This window comes from Phalacrocorax aristotelis, chromosome Z, assembly GCF_949628215.1.
Source record: "Phalacrocorax aristotelis chromosome Z, bGulAri2.1, whole genome shotgun sequence".
In the NCBI taxonomy this organism is placed as follows: domain Eukaryota; kingdom Metazoa; phylum Chordata; class Aves; order Suliformes; family Phalacrocoracidae; genus Phalacrocorax; species Phalacrocorax aristotelis.
Genome location: NC_134311.1, coordinates 52,526,666 through 52,543,305, shown reverse-complemented (window position 1 = coordinate 52,543,305; position 16,640 = coordinate 52,526,666). Strand labels below are relative to the sequence as shown.

The 16,640-nt window shown below is 37.0% G+C and overlaps 1 protein-coding gene across 6 annotated transcripts in view; it reads left to right on the top strand.

The window, feature by feature from the left end:
- Window positions 1–16,640, top strand: part of SMARCA2 (SWI/SNF related BAF chromatin remodeling complex subunit ATPase 2) — a 114,938-nt gene that overhangs the window by 92,539 nt on the left and 5,759 nt on the right. For all 6 annotated transcript variants that reach the window (XM_075079455.1, XM_075079460.1, XM_075079456.1 and 3 more), the window contains 3 exons: window positions 3,768–3,985; window positions 14,755–14,860; window positions 15,674–15,775. In XM_075079455.1, coding sequence (XP_074935556.1) covers window positions 3,768–3,985; window positions 14,755–14,860; window positions 15,674–15,775 — 426 coding nt within the window. The remainder of the gene's footprint in view (window positions 1–3,767; window positions 3,986–14,754; window positions 14,861–15,673; window positions 15,776–16,640) is intronic.

Sequence of the window (16,640 nt, the reverse complement as noted above, 5' to 3'; positions counted from 1 at the left end):
CTTGACTTCTGAAAAATCCACTTTTGGGTTGCTGCTTTTTTTGTTGTTGTTGTTGTTTTTGTTGTTTAGCAGGGGACACACATACACGCATCTTTTTGGAGGAAGGCAGTTTGGTTTCTTTAACCCATGGTCAGTATGTTCTTTCTTAAAATTCAGATGTCGAGAAGCCTGCATGCTCTTAGCTCTTTAGCAAGGAAATTGTTTTGTGTACATGGACCAGGATACAGCAATAGGATTCAGAAAAGCAAGAAAATTTTATCAGTACTGGACTTAAAATCGGGTCCTCAAACTTCTACTGGCATCTCTGCCTTTCTTGAGGTGCCCAACCCTTTGCAAAATTTGACATAAAATTTTCACAGCTTTCTTTCAAAAAACGAAATCTTCAAACTTTATTGTACTCTTTTGTCCTGTTTTCTTAAGGGGAGGAAAGTATTAAATTTTTATTGGTGTACTATTTTCCTTGACTCCCTTGCTGTTCACCTCACTAATCCAGAGGCACTTCAGCATGGGAGATGTGTATGGTATCTTGCATTCTCACATAGCCCATCATCTGTCAGGAACTGGAGATCTGTGTCTGGCATTTGTATCATTATCTGGTAAAGGCTTGGAAGGTGTGGCACTTCAGCCTGAGAATAGTAAGCTTTTCTAACAAAGAGCTCAGTCAGACGAATTAGTTTAATATTTTATTGCTCATACAGACATGCGTGGATCATATGTGTAGACATATGCACAGAGCATTAATATCTCTGCTGATGATTGATGCAGTTTTAAGCCAACTTTTGAAGCAGCATAAATCATAGAGGTTTAGTTTTAAATATTATTGTTTATGTGCAAAGTATAAATATGCCACTTGAGAACTAATGTTGGGAGTCACAGTAACAACATTTTTTGACTGCTGCTATTGTCACACTGATTTTCAAGTGGTGTCGCTAAAGTCTTAAATTAAGAAAAACTGTCTGAGTTTACATTCATGCATAAAAATTTTAAAAACTGAGTATAGTATAAAGTGATATATTACTAGCTATGTAGATAGTGTAATATTTGTTTGCGGATCTATATCATGCTAAGAATTAATTTGCTGTCTGCCAGTCACTACTTTTAAGAATGCAAGATTATATATTAGTTTACCTGGGTTTTATTTTTATTTTTTGTCTTTATTACATTGGTATATGTAATATTAAGAAAATATTTTTATTTTTATCTTTATCCTGGTATTTTTTTCCAAAATATTACCTACTCCAAGCAAAAATTTTATGCAGAATTCTAAAATGAGATGTTAGTAAACTCTGTGATGACAGCACCACTGTTAATTTTTTTGTGGTAGAAAATTTGTAAAGCAAAAAAAAATATACACGTATTTTATTTAAGTGAATGCCAGTTTTCTGGGGGACAACAAAATGTTACCAAAATTAACAAAATGATAACTTTGTTATGGTTTGTTTGGTTTGGTTTTTTTCCTCCTAATTTCTTGTAAATCAGAATAGATTTTTTTATCAATTTCAATATCCAAAGCCTGATCTGTTCACTGTGCAGCAATAGAAATAAATTTTCTGTAATAAATGCATCTTTAAAATGCATGCAATCTATTTCAGATTTAAAATTATATGTGAAATTGTCTAATTGTGCTATTATAATTAAAATGCTAACAAGAATCAGTAACTGCCCAGTTAAAAACCTGATTTGAATGCCTAGAATAATAAGGGGAGAAATATGATAAGTAGTTGTCAATATTAAAGCAGGCTGAAGGAGGAAGGCTTCGGGCCTTGTAGTAGGTAGAATGAAACAGCAGATTTGAGTATCCACAATCCTTTCACTATTAAATTTTCAGTAAAATAAAATTACTTGTATATGAAAACATAGCCTTTCCCCAGCTCTCTTTTTTTTCCTGATCAGCTGATGAAGAGACTAGCAGCTCGCTGCTTTGCTGGCTTGTTAATTTTATCCCCACTAACTGTGATTTCCGATAGCCGGCCTGCTGATAGTGGTAAGGTAAATATCCTTTTTCATTGCCGTCTTGAAGATTCAGTAGAACTACATCACAGGCATGTGTAGGTGTGTAACACATCAAAAGTCGGTGTTCTCCGTATTTCAATGTACAACTGAGTGCTTAAGGAGAGCAATGACATTAACTGTTGACAGCCTTGCATGCTGTATTTATTATTAGCTTTTCTAGCTTCCAAGATATGCAGAGAAATTTCCTTTTCTTAATCTTCGTTAGCTGCAGTGGTTTATAGTGGGTGTCCTGCTTTAGCCAAATGAATATTAATGAATTTGTGTGCAGATTTTTTTTTTCTTCTTTTTCTTCCTAACTCAAGCCTCCTTCATAGTGGTTATCTGGACGCTGTGGAAGCATGATGTAAATTGTCTTTTGATTATTAAGGCCTAGTTTCAGGCTGTCCCTCAGGATTCTGCATTCGTGTTTGTTCTGTGGATTTGCACATCGGAGGACGCGTAGGAAACAGATTTCAAAATCCCACTGGTGTTTTTAACATGCCAGGTTGTTTTGTGTTGTGCATCAGGTTTTGTTCACAAAATGTTTTTCAAGAGACATTGTACACAATTGAGAAAAATTATGTCTGGGCTGTAATCACTCTTTTTATATTGATTGTTATGCTCACATGATCATAAATATTAGCCATGTTTGGTGCTGTGGAGAAATGAAGGTAATTGCCTTATGATTAGAGCTCTTTCAGCTACGAGAAAGGATTGATTAGCATTTGCATGTACTCAAGGCAATATTGAGAGGCAAAAGGGACAAATATCAACATCAGTTATGTTCTGAGAAAGCATTAATCAGCCTAGTTTTAGGGTATTTTTTGTGGTATTTTATTTTATTTTATTTTTTAATTTCCGTTTTCTCATGACCCGGTATTTTTATTTCTTTTCTTTTGTTGGCTTTCCCAAATCAAGAAAAGTTCAGGTTCTTGCTTTATCACATGGATCTGATAGTCAGTGTGTGAACAGGTTCCCTTTATTCCTAGTTTGGTTTTTTGTAGCAATTTTCTTATCCCTCTGCATAGTGCTTCTGGGTCTGGCTAAAAGCATACATCCAGGTAATTGAAAATAGTCTTCATTGTTTGTGATTGTGTGTCGGGTTTGGGTTTTTGGGGGGTTTCTTTTTGCATCCCATGTTAAGAGTGTGTTTTACAGTAAAACACTGTACTGTCAGTGCTTCTGCCTATCTGTTGGTTACTGTTCTAGAAGAAAATGGTACAGTTCAGGGATTGTTTTAATGCTTAGGCAATTTGGAAGTTGCTTAAATTATTTGAAAGAGAAGTTGAGGCATTACTGCAAGAAGTACCTGTGTGTTGTTTGTGTGTACAAAGAACTGTGTGTGATCTGCTCTGGGACCTTAGCACAGTTTAGGCTGTCCTGTTTGAAAACATGCGCTATCAAAGTCTGTTTTGCATGGAGCTACATAAGCCAGAACTGCCAGTGACGTGAACAAATGAGTGTTGTACACTTACTGACACGGTACCACAGGCCATTATTGTGTGTGAAACTGTGAGTTGGTGTGGAATTCAAGATTCAGATAAAGACACATCTGCTTAGATGATAGTGGGGTTCTTAGAACAAATTAATGCTTAGTGTGCCTTCGATTCCCAGTAACTCAGTTTCTTGTTGTACTCTTATTTATAAATAAGCTGAACATTTTGAGTTGAATTATCTGCATCCTGTGGGGTTGTGTTTTTAAATACAGTTTGTTATTTCCGTGTGCAATACCTCTTTTGTTTAAAAGTCATGCTTTTTGAATCCATGGTTGTCAGGCAATTGAAGACGGCAATTTGGAAGAAATGGAAGAGGAAGTCCGGCTTAAAAAACGGAAGAGACGAAGAAATGTGGATAAAGATTCTGGGAAGGAGGATGGAGAGAAAGCAAAGAAAAGAAGAGGCAGACCTCCTGCAGAGAAGTTGTCGCCCAATCCACCCAAACTGACAAAACAAATGAATGCTATCATTGATACTGTGATAAACTACAAGGACAGGTGAGCTTAGAGATGGTCTCTCTCTGTTGCATGTGTTCTCTTCCTCTCTGTTGATCTCTATCTATGTTTTTTAATGGCTTCATTTTTTATTCAGTATTTAGAAGGATTTGCTGACACAGCATTTCTGAAAAGTAATTCCACTTAGGGGCCTGATCCTGTAAGTCTCACTCTTTGTAGGGTTTTTTTTGAAAGACCCATCCAACAGGAAGCTGTTGAAACACAAACAGAAAATATAGGTATAGAGCTCCTGCTTAGAAATGAAGTTGTTCTGCTCAGGAGGTGTACTTAGAACATTCAGCTTGAGTGGGATTTTCCTTCAGTTTAGTAGAGCAGCATCTGTTAAGATTAATCTTTTCAAATAAATGGCTACAAATTTATTAATGCAAGTTAACATGGGTCTCACCATGACCTGAAAGACTGCCCCAAAAAATGTAGGACTCATATCACAAGCCTCTAAGCTGCAAAAGTCAAAACTGTAGAAAAACTGAGGATCATATGTTGACTGCAGCTGAGATGGAAGGCTGTTTGTCAAGAAATCCCTGTTTTCAGCATAACAAAATGCTAAATAGCTGGACCTTAGGAAAAAACAGCACTTCTAATCTGAAATGTCATTTGAAGACTTCCGTTTTTTAGGTTTCCAAACTGAAAATCATCTATGCTTCATGAGGGAGAAATTGAGAATTAGTTAATAGCATCTTCAAATCAGACTTGTTTGAGAAAGTTGTATTTTTTTAACTCAACTTCTGTTTACCAAATATCAGTAAATCCTTCTAGTGTGCTTATCCCTTCTTTTCGGTACATTGGATTACTTAAATCGTATAAGGAGCAATTACAAGCTAAATGAATATTAAATGCATGCAGACAAAAATGAAGAAATATTTACATTAGGTGACCCGCGCAAGTGTAACAGTATAATTTTTGCATATAAACAACTTTCAGTTTGTGACTTCAAATGGGAAGTTGCACTTCTTCCTTTTTTGCAGCTACTGTTCTGGGTCTGCCTGTACAAGGTTAACTTGGGCGGTAACTGGTGAAACACACAATGCTGTGATTTTTTGGGCATGTAACTGTTGAAATTAAGCATTCTGTGATCTGCAGGCTCTCTCTAGAGTACATCAAAAAGTTTATTGCATTGGAACAGGATTCACAGCAGTGAACATGATGAGCAGGAAGCTGACTACAAACTCAATGTATTCAGCTTGCTGTGACTCTCAACTAACAGAATAGCTGAGAAGGGAGAAGTGTTTAAAATTCAGGTATTCCAGTCAGGTCTGCAAGTAAGCATCCCTTCATTTTGGATCCCTGGTCTTGAGCCTTCTCCTGAAGCCAAGCACTTCTGATCAGGGCGCCCACTTCTCATTTTTAAAATAGCGAAGCTACTTCCGCTAGCTTCCAGTAGGGGCTAGCTACTGATAGTAACTGATAGTTACTGGGGAAGTTAAGATTTTTGCCTGTTGCTTGTGCCCCAGGAAGTTCATATCTGATCTCTGTCAAACAAATTAACCACTGTGCTATTATGTAGTCATGAGACATACTGTACCCTCTCCCAGGAGCCCACATTGGTTCCCACTTTAAAAAGTGTATGTAGCTCTATTCTCTTAAGAATTAAACATGCCTGTTAAACTGAGCTCTTCAGTGCGATGAGCTATGCAGAGGAGTTCTAAGTTCCTATATTCTGATTTTTTGTGAGCTAGCATCAAGCCACTCAATCCTATGAAAGTTGGGGCAGAATGGAATTGCAAATGTAGGCATCATGAAGCTTGGATATCTTAACATATTGGCGTTAAGGTTGTTCTAGAGTTAGATGAACATTTTCAGGATTTACAGCTTTAGAATTCAGTAGATTTTAGGCATTGGAACCCTTCAGCTTTGTTGGTGTTTCCTGTTTGTTCATCTCTGGGGTTTTGTGTGTGTAAAGGCAATTGGGGTAAGTATAGAGGAGTGGGTTAATTGCAATAAAAGTAGGCCATGAGCTTCATCTGGGGGGGGAAGGGGTTTCATTTATTTAGTATTTGTCTTTATTATAAATTTTTAGTGATAATAGATGTTTCACCTCTACTTTATGAAAGTCTAGAGCGCTGACCTGGACCATGGAGAGCTGATTGTGTCCCAGAAGGTGGTCAGGTGATACCCATCCAAAATCCTACTGACTTTGGCCTCAGTTCCTTTGCAAAACCAATTTTATAGTCTTTGTAAGTTTTGTTGCAGTTAATAAGCCAGCAGGCAAAAAAATCAAGAGAATGCATTGCTAAACTAATACATCTCTGTGCTTTTTCTCATGTCCCCTTGCTTTCGAGAAGACCTCTTTGTAAATATAGAACCACTTCTCTGTTCTTGGTAAAATCTTCAATTTGTAAAAAAAAAAAACTTAAACATTTGAACATTTTTCCATGGTGCCCACAAACATCTGGAGTACCAGCTGGCTTCTTTTGTGTGGTCATTCTGTCTAATGTTGATGGAGGGAAAGCATGTCCAATTATTTTCCTAACTGTTTTGTGCTTGTCTTCTGCTGTAGGCATTTGGGGACAAGTACAATCCTTTCCTTCCTTATTTAAAAAGCATCCAACAAAATAGGCTGGGTTGCCTATGTCTAGGAAAGCTAGAGGCTACAATAATGCATGCAATGAGCTCTCGTAAACTGAAGTTTGAGCTACACAATTATTATATAAAAGTCAAAATAAGATTAAACAGAAAAATTGGCAACATTTGTGGTAAATGTTCAGTGTAGAGAAATGCAGCCTATGGTTCTTTGAAAAGGAAATTCAGAGGTAGACATCCAGCTACTTGCAAACCCCAGTTGAAGAACTCCGTGCAAGACAGTGGAAGTTAGCACTGTAGTCAAATTACTGTTTATCTCTGTTATGTCCTCAGTGAAAATTCTAGCTTTTTCTTTAGATTTTCCTATTTTTATGCGGTACTATATAGCAACTTTCAGATTTCCTTTCCTTCCTATTCCATGTCCCAACATGATACTGATTTTAATGAACCATTCCATTAACAATAAGTTTAATAGTTCTTACAGAGCAATTTACTGTGTCTATGGATCTATCTAGAGAACTACGAACACACTGAAGGAGAGAAAACTTCAGTGTCTCTGCTGAGATTCGATGTAACTCACAGCCTAACTGCCTAGTTTCCTAGAATTCTGGTACCTGGGGTGTCTCCCATGTAATAAAGGAAATAGTAAAAAAGGAGAAAATTGACAGAGACATGAGGCACGGCGAAAATGTTCAACTCAAGACTGTTCGGACTCCTCTGGTGTGAGAGCCATTGAGGCCCTTGTCAAGTTGACAATACTTGCTTCTTGCAGGCTGCTGTGCTTTGGATTCCAACATCGGGTGATGTGCTTTAAGCTTTTCTTCATGTTGATAGGCATTTCTTTATCATATCTTTGTATTTATCTTTGTTAACCTTGAAACAAGTAGTCATACCTCAATTTGAGGAACTGTGGGGTAAGTGTTCCTAATAGTTAAGAAGTGAAAATGATTGTTGAATTCACTGCTACCCTTTAAACTGCACCTGTGCTCTTATTACTCAGCTTTAAATATCAAACAATAAAATATGTTGCCAACTGTAGATACAGAGCAGTACGATAGATACAGAGCAGTACTACAGATGCAAAGCCTTTTTTTTTTCTTGTACACTGCTTTGCCATCATAGGTGAAGCTGAGTTAATCTCTGTTTCATCTATAATGCCATAGAGTAGAGAATAAATCTCTAACGAAGCAAAAGTAAGGTAGAAAAGGTGGTCAGAATCCTCTGACTTCTAGTGACCTGATCTAGTGGGAGATGTCCCTGCTCACCCACAGCAGGGAGGTTGGACTAGATTATGTTCAAAGGTCCCTTCTGACCCAAACCTTTCTATGATTCTGGTAAAGCATTTGTTAGGGTACAGAGGAAAATTATAAGATAATATGAAAGAAAGAGGAGGTCTAGTAAGTAAGGTCTGTAGTCTGAGTGAAAACAAGGAAAAAGATGTAACTGAAGGCACTATTAGAAAAGGAACTATTAAACTGGAAAGAAGATATGATGAAAGTTCTTGAAGAATTGGTGTTGGCATAGATCATAATATGTTAATGATATGTATTAAAAAATAAGGACTCTCCTAGCCAAAATACAAAGTTGTAAAATATCAGTATTGGGATGCTATTCATGGAGGACTGAACATAGTTTAAATATGGAGTAAAAGAATGGGCATGCACTAAAGTACCTCAGAGTGTGTTATAAGGCACTTACAGACTAAAAATAGGAAACTTTTCTTTGAGTTGGAAGCTCATCATGTGGAACTGACAGAAAAAGAATGACCTGGGCAAAGGAATTATTGATCAAAGCTAACTGTGAGCCATCAGTATTGTCCAGCCCCAAGAACAAAATAAGAGCCTGAGACTATTTTCTGTGTGGATGAAGAAATACCCAATATATGTGTATGCCATTAAATGTGAAACCATTAAAGCTTCTGAGTTGCTGTATATAGTACTTGAATACTTCTTCCATTCAAGAAAGATAAATTTACACTGAGATAAGTGTAAATAATTCTTTCAATGATAAGTAGCATGGAAGAGTTTTGGAAGAGGAAAGAGGTTGGTTTGTTTATCCAAACACAGCACAGCCTGGGAGGGGAAGATGATTGCTCTCAGTTAATTCACCTGGGAAAGAAAGGAAGCATAAATATGGGGAGGGGAGAGTATAGAAATATGTAAAATACAGAATGGTGATCACAAGTTTATATGACTGTGAACGTTCATTAATATATTCAAGTCGTTAACTAATTGCTGTGGAACCTTTCCATATGGAATGGTGGGGCAGAAATACCTAGGTAGATTTGGATTTTGTTCCTTGATTAAAAAACTTTTATGTGTTTATTGACAATACCAAGGCCCAAGAATCAGGCATCTGAAAACACCTTTCCAGTTACACAGTTGATCCTGATTCTCCAACGTAAAGTATATGCATTATCTTTGCAGACTTCATTTGTAACAATATATTTTAATCTGGAATTTTGTCGCAATTATTTCTTAAACTAAGATTTAGGGGTCTTTGCAGCCTTATACCTTGTTCTACTCTTTCAGTGTAAAACAGCTCTTTAGAAGAGGGCAAGTTGAAATGCACCAGTCCAGCATTATTGTCATACTTTTTTTCCAGTTCTGATGCTTTTAACCTGTCTTTCCTTCCCTCAAAAATTAGGAATGCCCATAGAAATGGATAATCATAGAATCATATGTGTAATATATATGTTATGCTTTCATAAAACAAAATTAGTTTCTATATCAGTTTAAATGCTTTAGCCTTTTGAAAGCAGGAACAATTTTACCGGAGATAGATTTTCTTTTTAGAATAAGGAATTTGTATGCCAAATTTGAGCTGCTGATTTTGCATCATGCACATGCAGGCTTAGTCCCCCTAACTGTCTTTTTCCTCTTTTGAAGGTTTTCCTTTATTTTTCATTTCAGAGGAAGACAAGCTGTAAGTGTAGGTTCCCTTTCCTGATTGTTAAAATTAAGTGGAGAAAAAGAATAATACTTCATACCTTGTAATCATTCAGCTTCCCTACAAATCTACTGTTCTCTTCTGCCTTGCATCAGAGTTTGATGTTTCCTGTGTAGGTGCCAGTTAGATGCTACCACTAGTTTGTATTAACTTTGTTTAGATAGCAACAGCTGACTTTAGGAGTCCTGGGACGCTGATAGCTCTGTTACATACAATGATTTTCATTCGTGATCTACCTGCTCTTTGCTCTGCTCGAATACCTCTGCATGGTATACCAGTTAACTTAACAAAGCATCCTCCCCATAGCAGGTGGCTGTTGACCACATTGTAACAAAGTTGACAGAAAACTGGAGGGTGGGGTGGTTGTGCCCTGTCCGTATTTCCTGCCTGTCAAGAGATTTCCTCTGTCTCTGGTGCTTAGCATTTTAATCATTAAAGCCAAAATGTTTAAATTTGTGCCCATACTATTCTAGTTTTGGCAGGACATAGCTCAGGGAGAGAGTATTTTTTTTTTTTTTGTATGTGAAACGGATTTTATTCAAACTATTTCCAGCTATTTTCTTGCATTGCCAGTTTTTAACTGTTGTAAAATGGTAAGGTAAGTAGCCATTCCTAATCTAACTAGAACTTAATGATACCAACTGGTACTCGAGTATTCAAACATGCAAAGCAAATAATTCTTATTAATAGCCAAGCCAAAGTTATGGAGTACATAGCCATATGTCAAACCAAGAATTATATTTTTAAGTATTTTTACCCACTTCCATTTCAATGATGGGGTCGGATCCACCATGTATTATTGCAGTCAGTTACAAAAAGGAAGAACCATTGAATACATTTAAGAGAAATTAATCATCTCCCTACATAGCACAGTTACTGTTGGAAGTTGTTAAATGTAGAGGAACCACCTTGCTATGTAAGCTCTTTTAATTTTCCTCCCCCACACATGATTTTTTTTAAAGAGCATCCTTGTGAGTTGCATTTGATTAGGAGTTGTCATTTGCACGCTCTGATTGTGAGCACTCTGACAAGGGCAAGCTTTCAGCGCTCTTCATTTTACCCACTCTAAATTGAATTTCAGTGTTTGTAAAAAGTGTGAAATTTGCCAGAAATATAAGAACGTCTTGCAGTTTCAGCTTCATAGTTGTCTCTCCTTTTGATTGCAAAGGAGAAAGAGTACTGAGAGTAGTAATACTTTTGGCAGGTCAGTGGCGGCTTGCTTCTGGCCACATACTGCCAGGGAAAACAAATACAAAAGGAACCTCATATGAATGAGGCCTAATTGTTCCTGCATTTAATTCTACTGAAGATAATACTGACTAAATGGGTGGACATATATGCTTGTATGCACCTTGTAGGCAGTTTGACAAAGATGAGGGAAAATCAGAAAAACTGAGCACAAATATTTTTCTAAGCAAAAATATTTTTTAAATTAGCAGTATTTCTTAAACATTTTTAACATTTTTTTAAAAGCATGTTTTTTATGTAAGTGCAGATAAGACTAGCATGTTGAGCTGACACAGTAGCAGTGAACTGTCACTCAGTTCTTTCAGAGTCGGGTCTTTTAATTTATTCTGGTCCTTCTTCCCTTCAGCATGTATCCTGCTAGTTGCTAGGCAACCATGATTTTTACCGCACATGATTTTTATGTGGTAGTTGCTGTGGTTATTATTTTCTAATTACTAAAGTGGGGACAGGGATTAAAATGAGAGTTGCATTAATAATTACTAATTTTCTCCTGTTGTATCCACAACACAGCCATTTGAGGTTATGTAAGAAAAGGTCACACTGATTTACAATACAGATGCGCATATACAAAGGGAGTAGAAGATAATATTTCTTTGTGAGAGGAGGTTCTATGAAAATGATAGAACAGAATAAGCTGTTATTGATCTGAGTAGAAAAAATCAGGCACTAGTCTTCTGTCTGTTACATATTTCATGCCCTTAATGCTTTTTCTTTGACAGCCTTAAATGCTTCTTAGTAATTAATTATAACAAGGAAAAGCTTGAAGGTTTTCTGTGGCATTCTTAGTTTAATAGCCTGTGTGAACTAATCACAGTTGCCTAGATTTATATATTGAAAATAGGGTATTGCTGTTTAATAATTTGCTACTCATATTTTTAATATTAAATACAATATAGGGGTGGGTGTGTCGGTATAAAAAGAGAAAAAAATTATATAGCCATGAGACAAAAAGCTCTACAATCATCAGGAGCTTTTAAAATAGGACAGGCATGCTAAACATGTTCTAAAATTTGATCAAAATTAGATTATTTGTAGCTATTTTCTTTATACTGAAATAATTTTATTTGTTGTTAGATTCTGAAGTGTAGTGGAAGCAATGCCAGTATCAGCGGTTTAGTATTTTTTTTTCAAGTAGATATTTCTGTTAAAAGAAAGCTGCTGAAGTTTAAACATAGCAATGGTAACTCAGTCCTTCTGCATAGCAAATCCAGATTCATACTGCACAAAGTTTTGAAAGCAAGTTTTCACACTTTTAAAAGTATTAGCTTACATCTATATCATATGTCAGCATATTGCACAAATTTATTAAAACACCTAAGTTTGTGAAGTCAAGCACACAGAAAAATAGGATGTAACAGAAACAGGGTGGACACCTAATGTGCTTTCCCTCAGGAAAGTATGTTACAGTATGCTGTGTAATGGCATGACAATGTACTGCTTTGCTTTGCTTTTCCACAGGACTAGTGGCTTGCATATACAAGGTGGGCACTGATCACTTAATGAATAGCTGAACTCCCCCCAGGCTTCTTTATAATGTTCATAAGGTGTCTGAATGTTTTGCAGGCACAGAACTTTTTTCACGTCATTTTATTCTCATTTTACAAATGAGGAATAGAAACTTAAATTTTAAGACACCGTTTGGGCACCAGAGATCTGATTTCTCAGAGGACTTAGTGTTCTATAGTTTCAGAACAAACTTCATTGATCTCAGTTGCAGCTGTGAGTACTCAACACTTCTCTTTATTAACAAAAAAAAAATAACGTGCAAAGAAGCAGAAACACCTGTTAATTTAGTCAGTTGTGTAGTGTGTACTTAATGCATTGCTTTTCCTTGTATTGCTTCCAGTTTCTCTTTGAGAGGGCGATCTGAGATAAAGGCAAGTTCTGTCATGTGGCATGAGATGGTCACTCACATAGATCATTAACAAGATTGGTGCCTTTAAATCCATAGTATAAACACCTTCCACTGTGACAGGGGAAGTAGGAAAGTAACGAATTTGTCTGGTGTGAATCAGTACTGAAGGAGAAGGGACGTGCAGTGGCCTGAGTTTCACAATTATTTGCTGGCAGAGAAAAATTATAAGACTTGGGATGACAATTATGTGTTTTTTTAATGATTTCGTTTCTTTCAGTAACAGGGTACTTGCCAAATACATTAGATCTGTTGGGTGAAATTGCTAGTAACTGCCTGGAGTGTGAGGTGCAGGCGATCTGTTGGGCTATCTACCCCAACTGCTGTACGGGGTAGAGAGATGTCACTCTCACCTTCCCTGACAGGCATGCACAGTACACCGCCTGGTCTCACCATGCAGCAGCAGCCCCCAGAGGTGCGTTCATGCATGTGCCATAATCTTGCTGTAACCTAGGAGGCAGCCTGGCAGTTATTGCTAAGCAGGCAAAGGGAACAGCTTCTGCTGCTGCAAGTCAGACGGAAGTTGTCAGGATGAGTCAGAGTCTTTTGGTTTCTAGGTTTGCATTGCATGGAAAAATATTCTAGCTGGCAGTTGGTGCCCAGGATATCAGTTCAATAACACTGATTGGCAAGCTGCAATTAGAATGTTTGCATTCTTCTCCTCTCTGATGCAAGGTATATAAGGAGCAGCAGTGTCCCAGGACTAAACAGAGAACAATAAGAAATCTTGCATTAAGTAAACAACAGCTACTTAGGAAATTGTTTGTTCCTACTTGTTCATTGGTCTATCAGGTCCATAAGAAAAATAGTATCTCCTCAAATTCTGATGCCACTTCAGGTGTTAATAAATGCCTAAGATATAGTAGGCATTCGTGACTTCCATAAAGGGCAGAGCTGTTCTGTGCTTTTTGTCATTCTCCACAGCAGAATTGCCTCAGTTAACCTTCAATTCAGTTTCAGTTTAATGTGGCTGGTAAGATCCCACACCACTGTGGAGGGTGACTGCAGGAGAGAAGCTCAGGTGGAGAGCAGGACTTGGCAGCCTTCTTGCCCAACTCTTGTAAAGGTTTGATATTCCTCAGCTAACAGCCGAAGACGCAAATGAGAAAACAGGTCCTTTTTAGAGTAGCTGCAAGAGAAGGAAGCATGTGAGTGTGGGCTGGGAAGTGCTTGTGAATGCTATGTGCAGTGAATTACAGTTCCTTTCAGCAGAGTTTTTTTCTGCTACTTTGTGGGAAAAATGACAGGCACACAGGAGTGGGGAAAAAAAAAAAAAGACTAAGCCCATAAGTGCCACCAATGCATTTCCTCTCCAGGTGACTTATAGCCATGTATTACTTGCAAAGCCACAAATAAGAAGATTAAAAAGACTCCTCAATTTGGAAGTGTTAAAATAACTATTAATAAAGGATGAACAATGGGAAATCTGGAAATCTTAGAAATTCTGAACACCTGTAAGTCGTAGGCAATGTTCCTAGAGTGTGAAAGGTTTTTAGATAACCCGTCACTGTATTTTAGATGACCGAAGAAGTACAAATGGCAGTAGTGATTTTCAATAAAGTTAAAATGATCTTCCCAGAAACCTAACAGTCATTAGTAGAAGTTAATAATTTTGTTGTTGTTGTAGCATCTAGTTAGTCTGATAGCAATCAGCATCTGGTATAATGGAAATCAGTATTAACAAATTGTTTGCTATGATGAGGAGGTATGAAACAACTATAAAATAATCAAGAAGATGATAAACATATAGTGACAGGAGGAACACTGGCTAAAAACTATAAAACAAAGCGGAGAGAAGGATAAGACTGTACTCGGCAATGTACTACAGAACTCAGATTCAAATCCTCATCCTGCTTCCATAAAGCCCCTTACACATATGATCCTGTAATGATGGTGATGTGTTAGGACAACAGCACGAAGGATATGTTTCGAATTGTAAATTAATTATCTGTACCAAATCTAAAAATCAGAGCAGGGTTCAATTTCTAATTCTTTGGAAGAAAAATTTGTTCTTTTTCTTTTTTTTATTTTTATGTTTTCTTTTTAGATTGTATCTGTGTATGTGGTTTTTGTCAGAAAGTTGTAGTAATTCTTTGCACTGTGGGATTGTTCTTCTCAACAGCTCAGGACGGCAGCTAAGTGAAGTCTTCATTCAGCTCCCGTCTAGGAAAGAATTACCAGAGTATTATGAATTGATTAGAAAACCAGTGGACTTCAAGAAGATAAAGGTAAGAACCTTTTTTGGAAGTGGAGATTCCTCCATTTCTTTTTGTTGTACAGAAGGGGGAGCATGAAGTCATCATTAAAACTACAACAACATGAATATTCATGTACCTGTATTTGTGACTTGGATTTTAAACCTTGTTACACACCTTGCTAGGAATTTTGGTTAGTGTACGTTGCAGTATATCGCTGTAATTTCAAAGTCAAATCAAAATGTAGTGGTGTGACATGAACGACACTTTCAGAGGTGACATCTTAGTGTCTTTTTCCAAAGACCTAATTGTGAATCTGTAAGCACATCTTTGGTAAAAGCACAGTGTTTGTGAACGTTTAATGGTTCAGGGGAATATAGCCATCCCTAAACTAGCATCACATCTTGGAACAGCCAGGTCAGATCCAAACACAGTTTGGCAGATGGGGTTTAGGCAGCTTGTTGCACATTAGGTGATGTCATAACTCTATGACTTTAATTCATGTCACAGCTTATTTTGTTTCTGTGCTAGAAGGGAGAAACTGGAACTCCTTTTACCAAAAGAGCTCCATTTCTGTTGCTTTTGTCCCTTCCAGTTCACACAGCAATTGCTTAATTTATACTCTCTTACCCTGGTGTATTTTTTGAGTAATGTGTTAACAATACGTTAACAATAAAGACTGACTTTGTTTGTTTTAAACAGATACTTGTCTTGATGCTTAGGTAAAATTTCTAGAGAGAAAGCTTTTAATGTATTGAAATCAAATATTAATTTAGTGTCCTGTTTGCTGTTCTTCTTTCTGCACCACTGCGCATCTGTACTTCATTTCCTCAATAAATGCAACAGGAAAGAATTCGCAACCATAAGTATCGGAGTCTTGGAGACTTGGAGAAAGATGTCATGTTGCTGTGTCACAATGCTCAGACATTCAATCTGGAGGGATCACAGGTCTGAATGAACCACTTTGTGTCAAACATACAGGTTTCCCCTACCTAATGTTTTGAGTGCTTGTGGATTATTATACTGTGTGTACAAACCCTGTTTTTTAATTCTTACTCTGAATACAGAAGAGTGCCCAGATTCTTAAAATCATCCAGGATTCACTGGACACAGCTCCAGTGTGTGCATGCAGAGAAATTGATTTTGATTTTGACTCTAATTCTGAGATCACTGTTTTTTTCCTCATCTGTGTGTAGTTTAGAGCTGCTGTAGGACTATTTGAATCTATGGCAAAAGGCAGTGCATGTAGAGCGATACACGAGCTTGAATTTACCACAGTGGGTGATAGAAGGAGCACATGTAACAGTACAATTTAGGACAGGCTGTTGAGGAAATACTTTGTAGCCTGCTCTTCTGTTCTGCTAATGGAAGATGCAAATTCAAGGTTTGTCCAGCAGTAAAGCATTGTGTATGAAGCTTTATACTCTCTGAACCCTCTGGTAAGTTTATTTTAATGTTGAAAGATCAGTTTCCATTTTAAGAGACAGGATTTTTGTAGATAAGGTCCAAATAGTGTGATGCAAACACAATATTAAATTGAAACAGAGAACATTAAGACAGCTCCTGTAATGTGAAAGAGGAAAAAGGTTATATTAAAAGAAACCTAAGTAAAAGTAAGCTGAAGGCTGATGCTGCCAATACTAATGCATCCTTTAAATTCCTGAACGCTACTGATGTTCCTTTCCTGAACTGGGGAGTTTGTATTAAAATTTGAGAATTAAAAACTAAAACTAGCATGCAATTAAATATTAAGGATTGTTAAATACACGTTATAATTTTGTGATTTTTTTTTTTGTGTCTAGAGACAGATAAT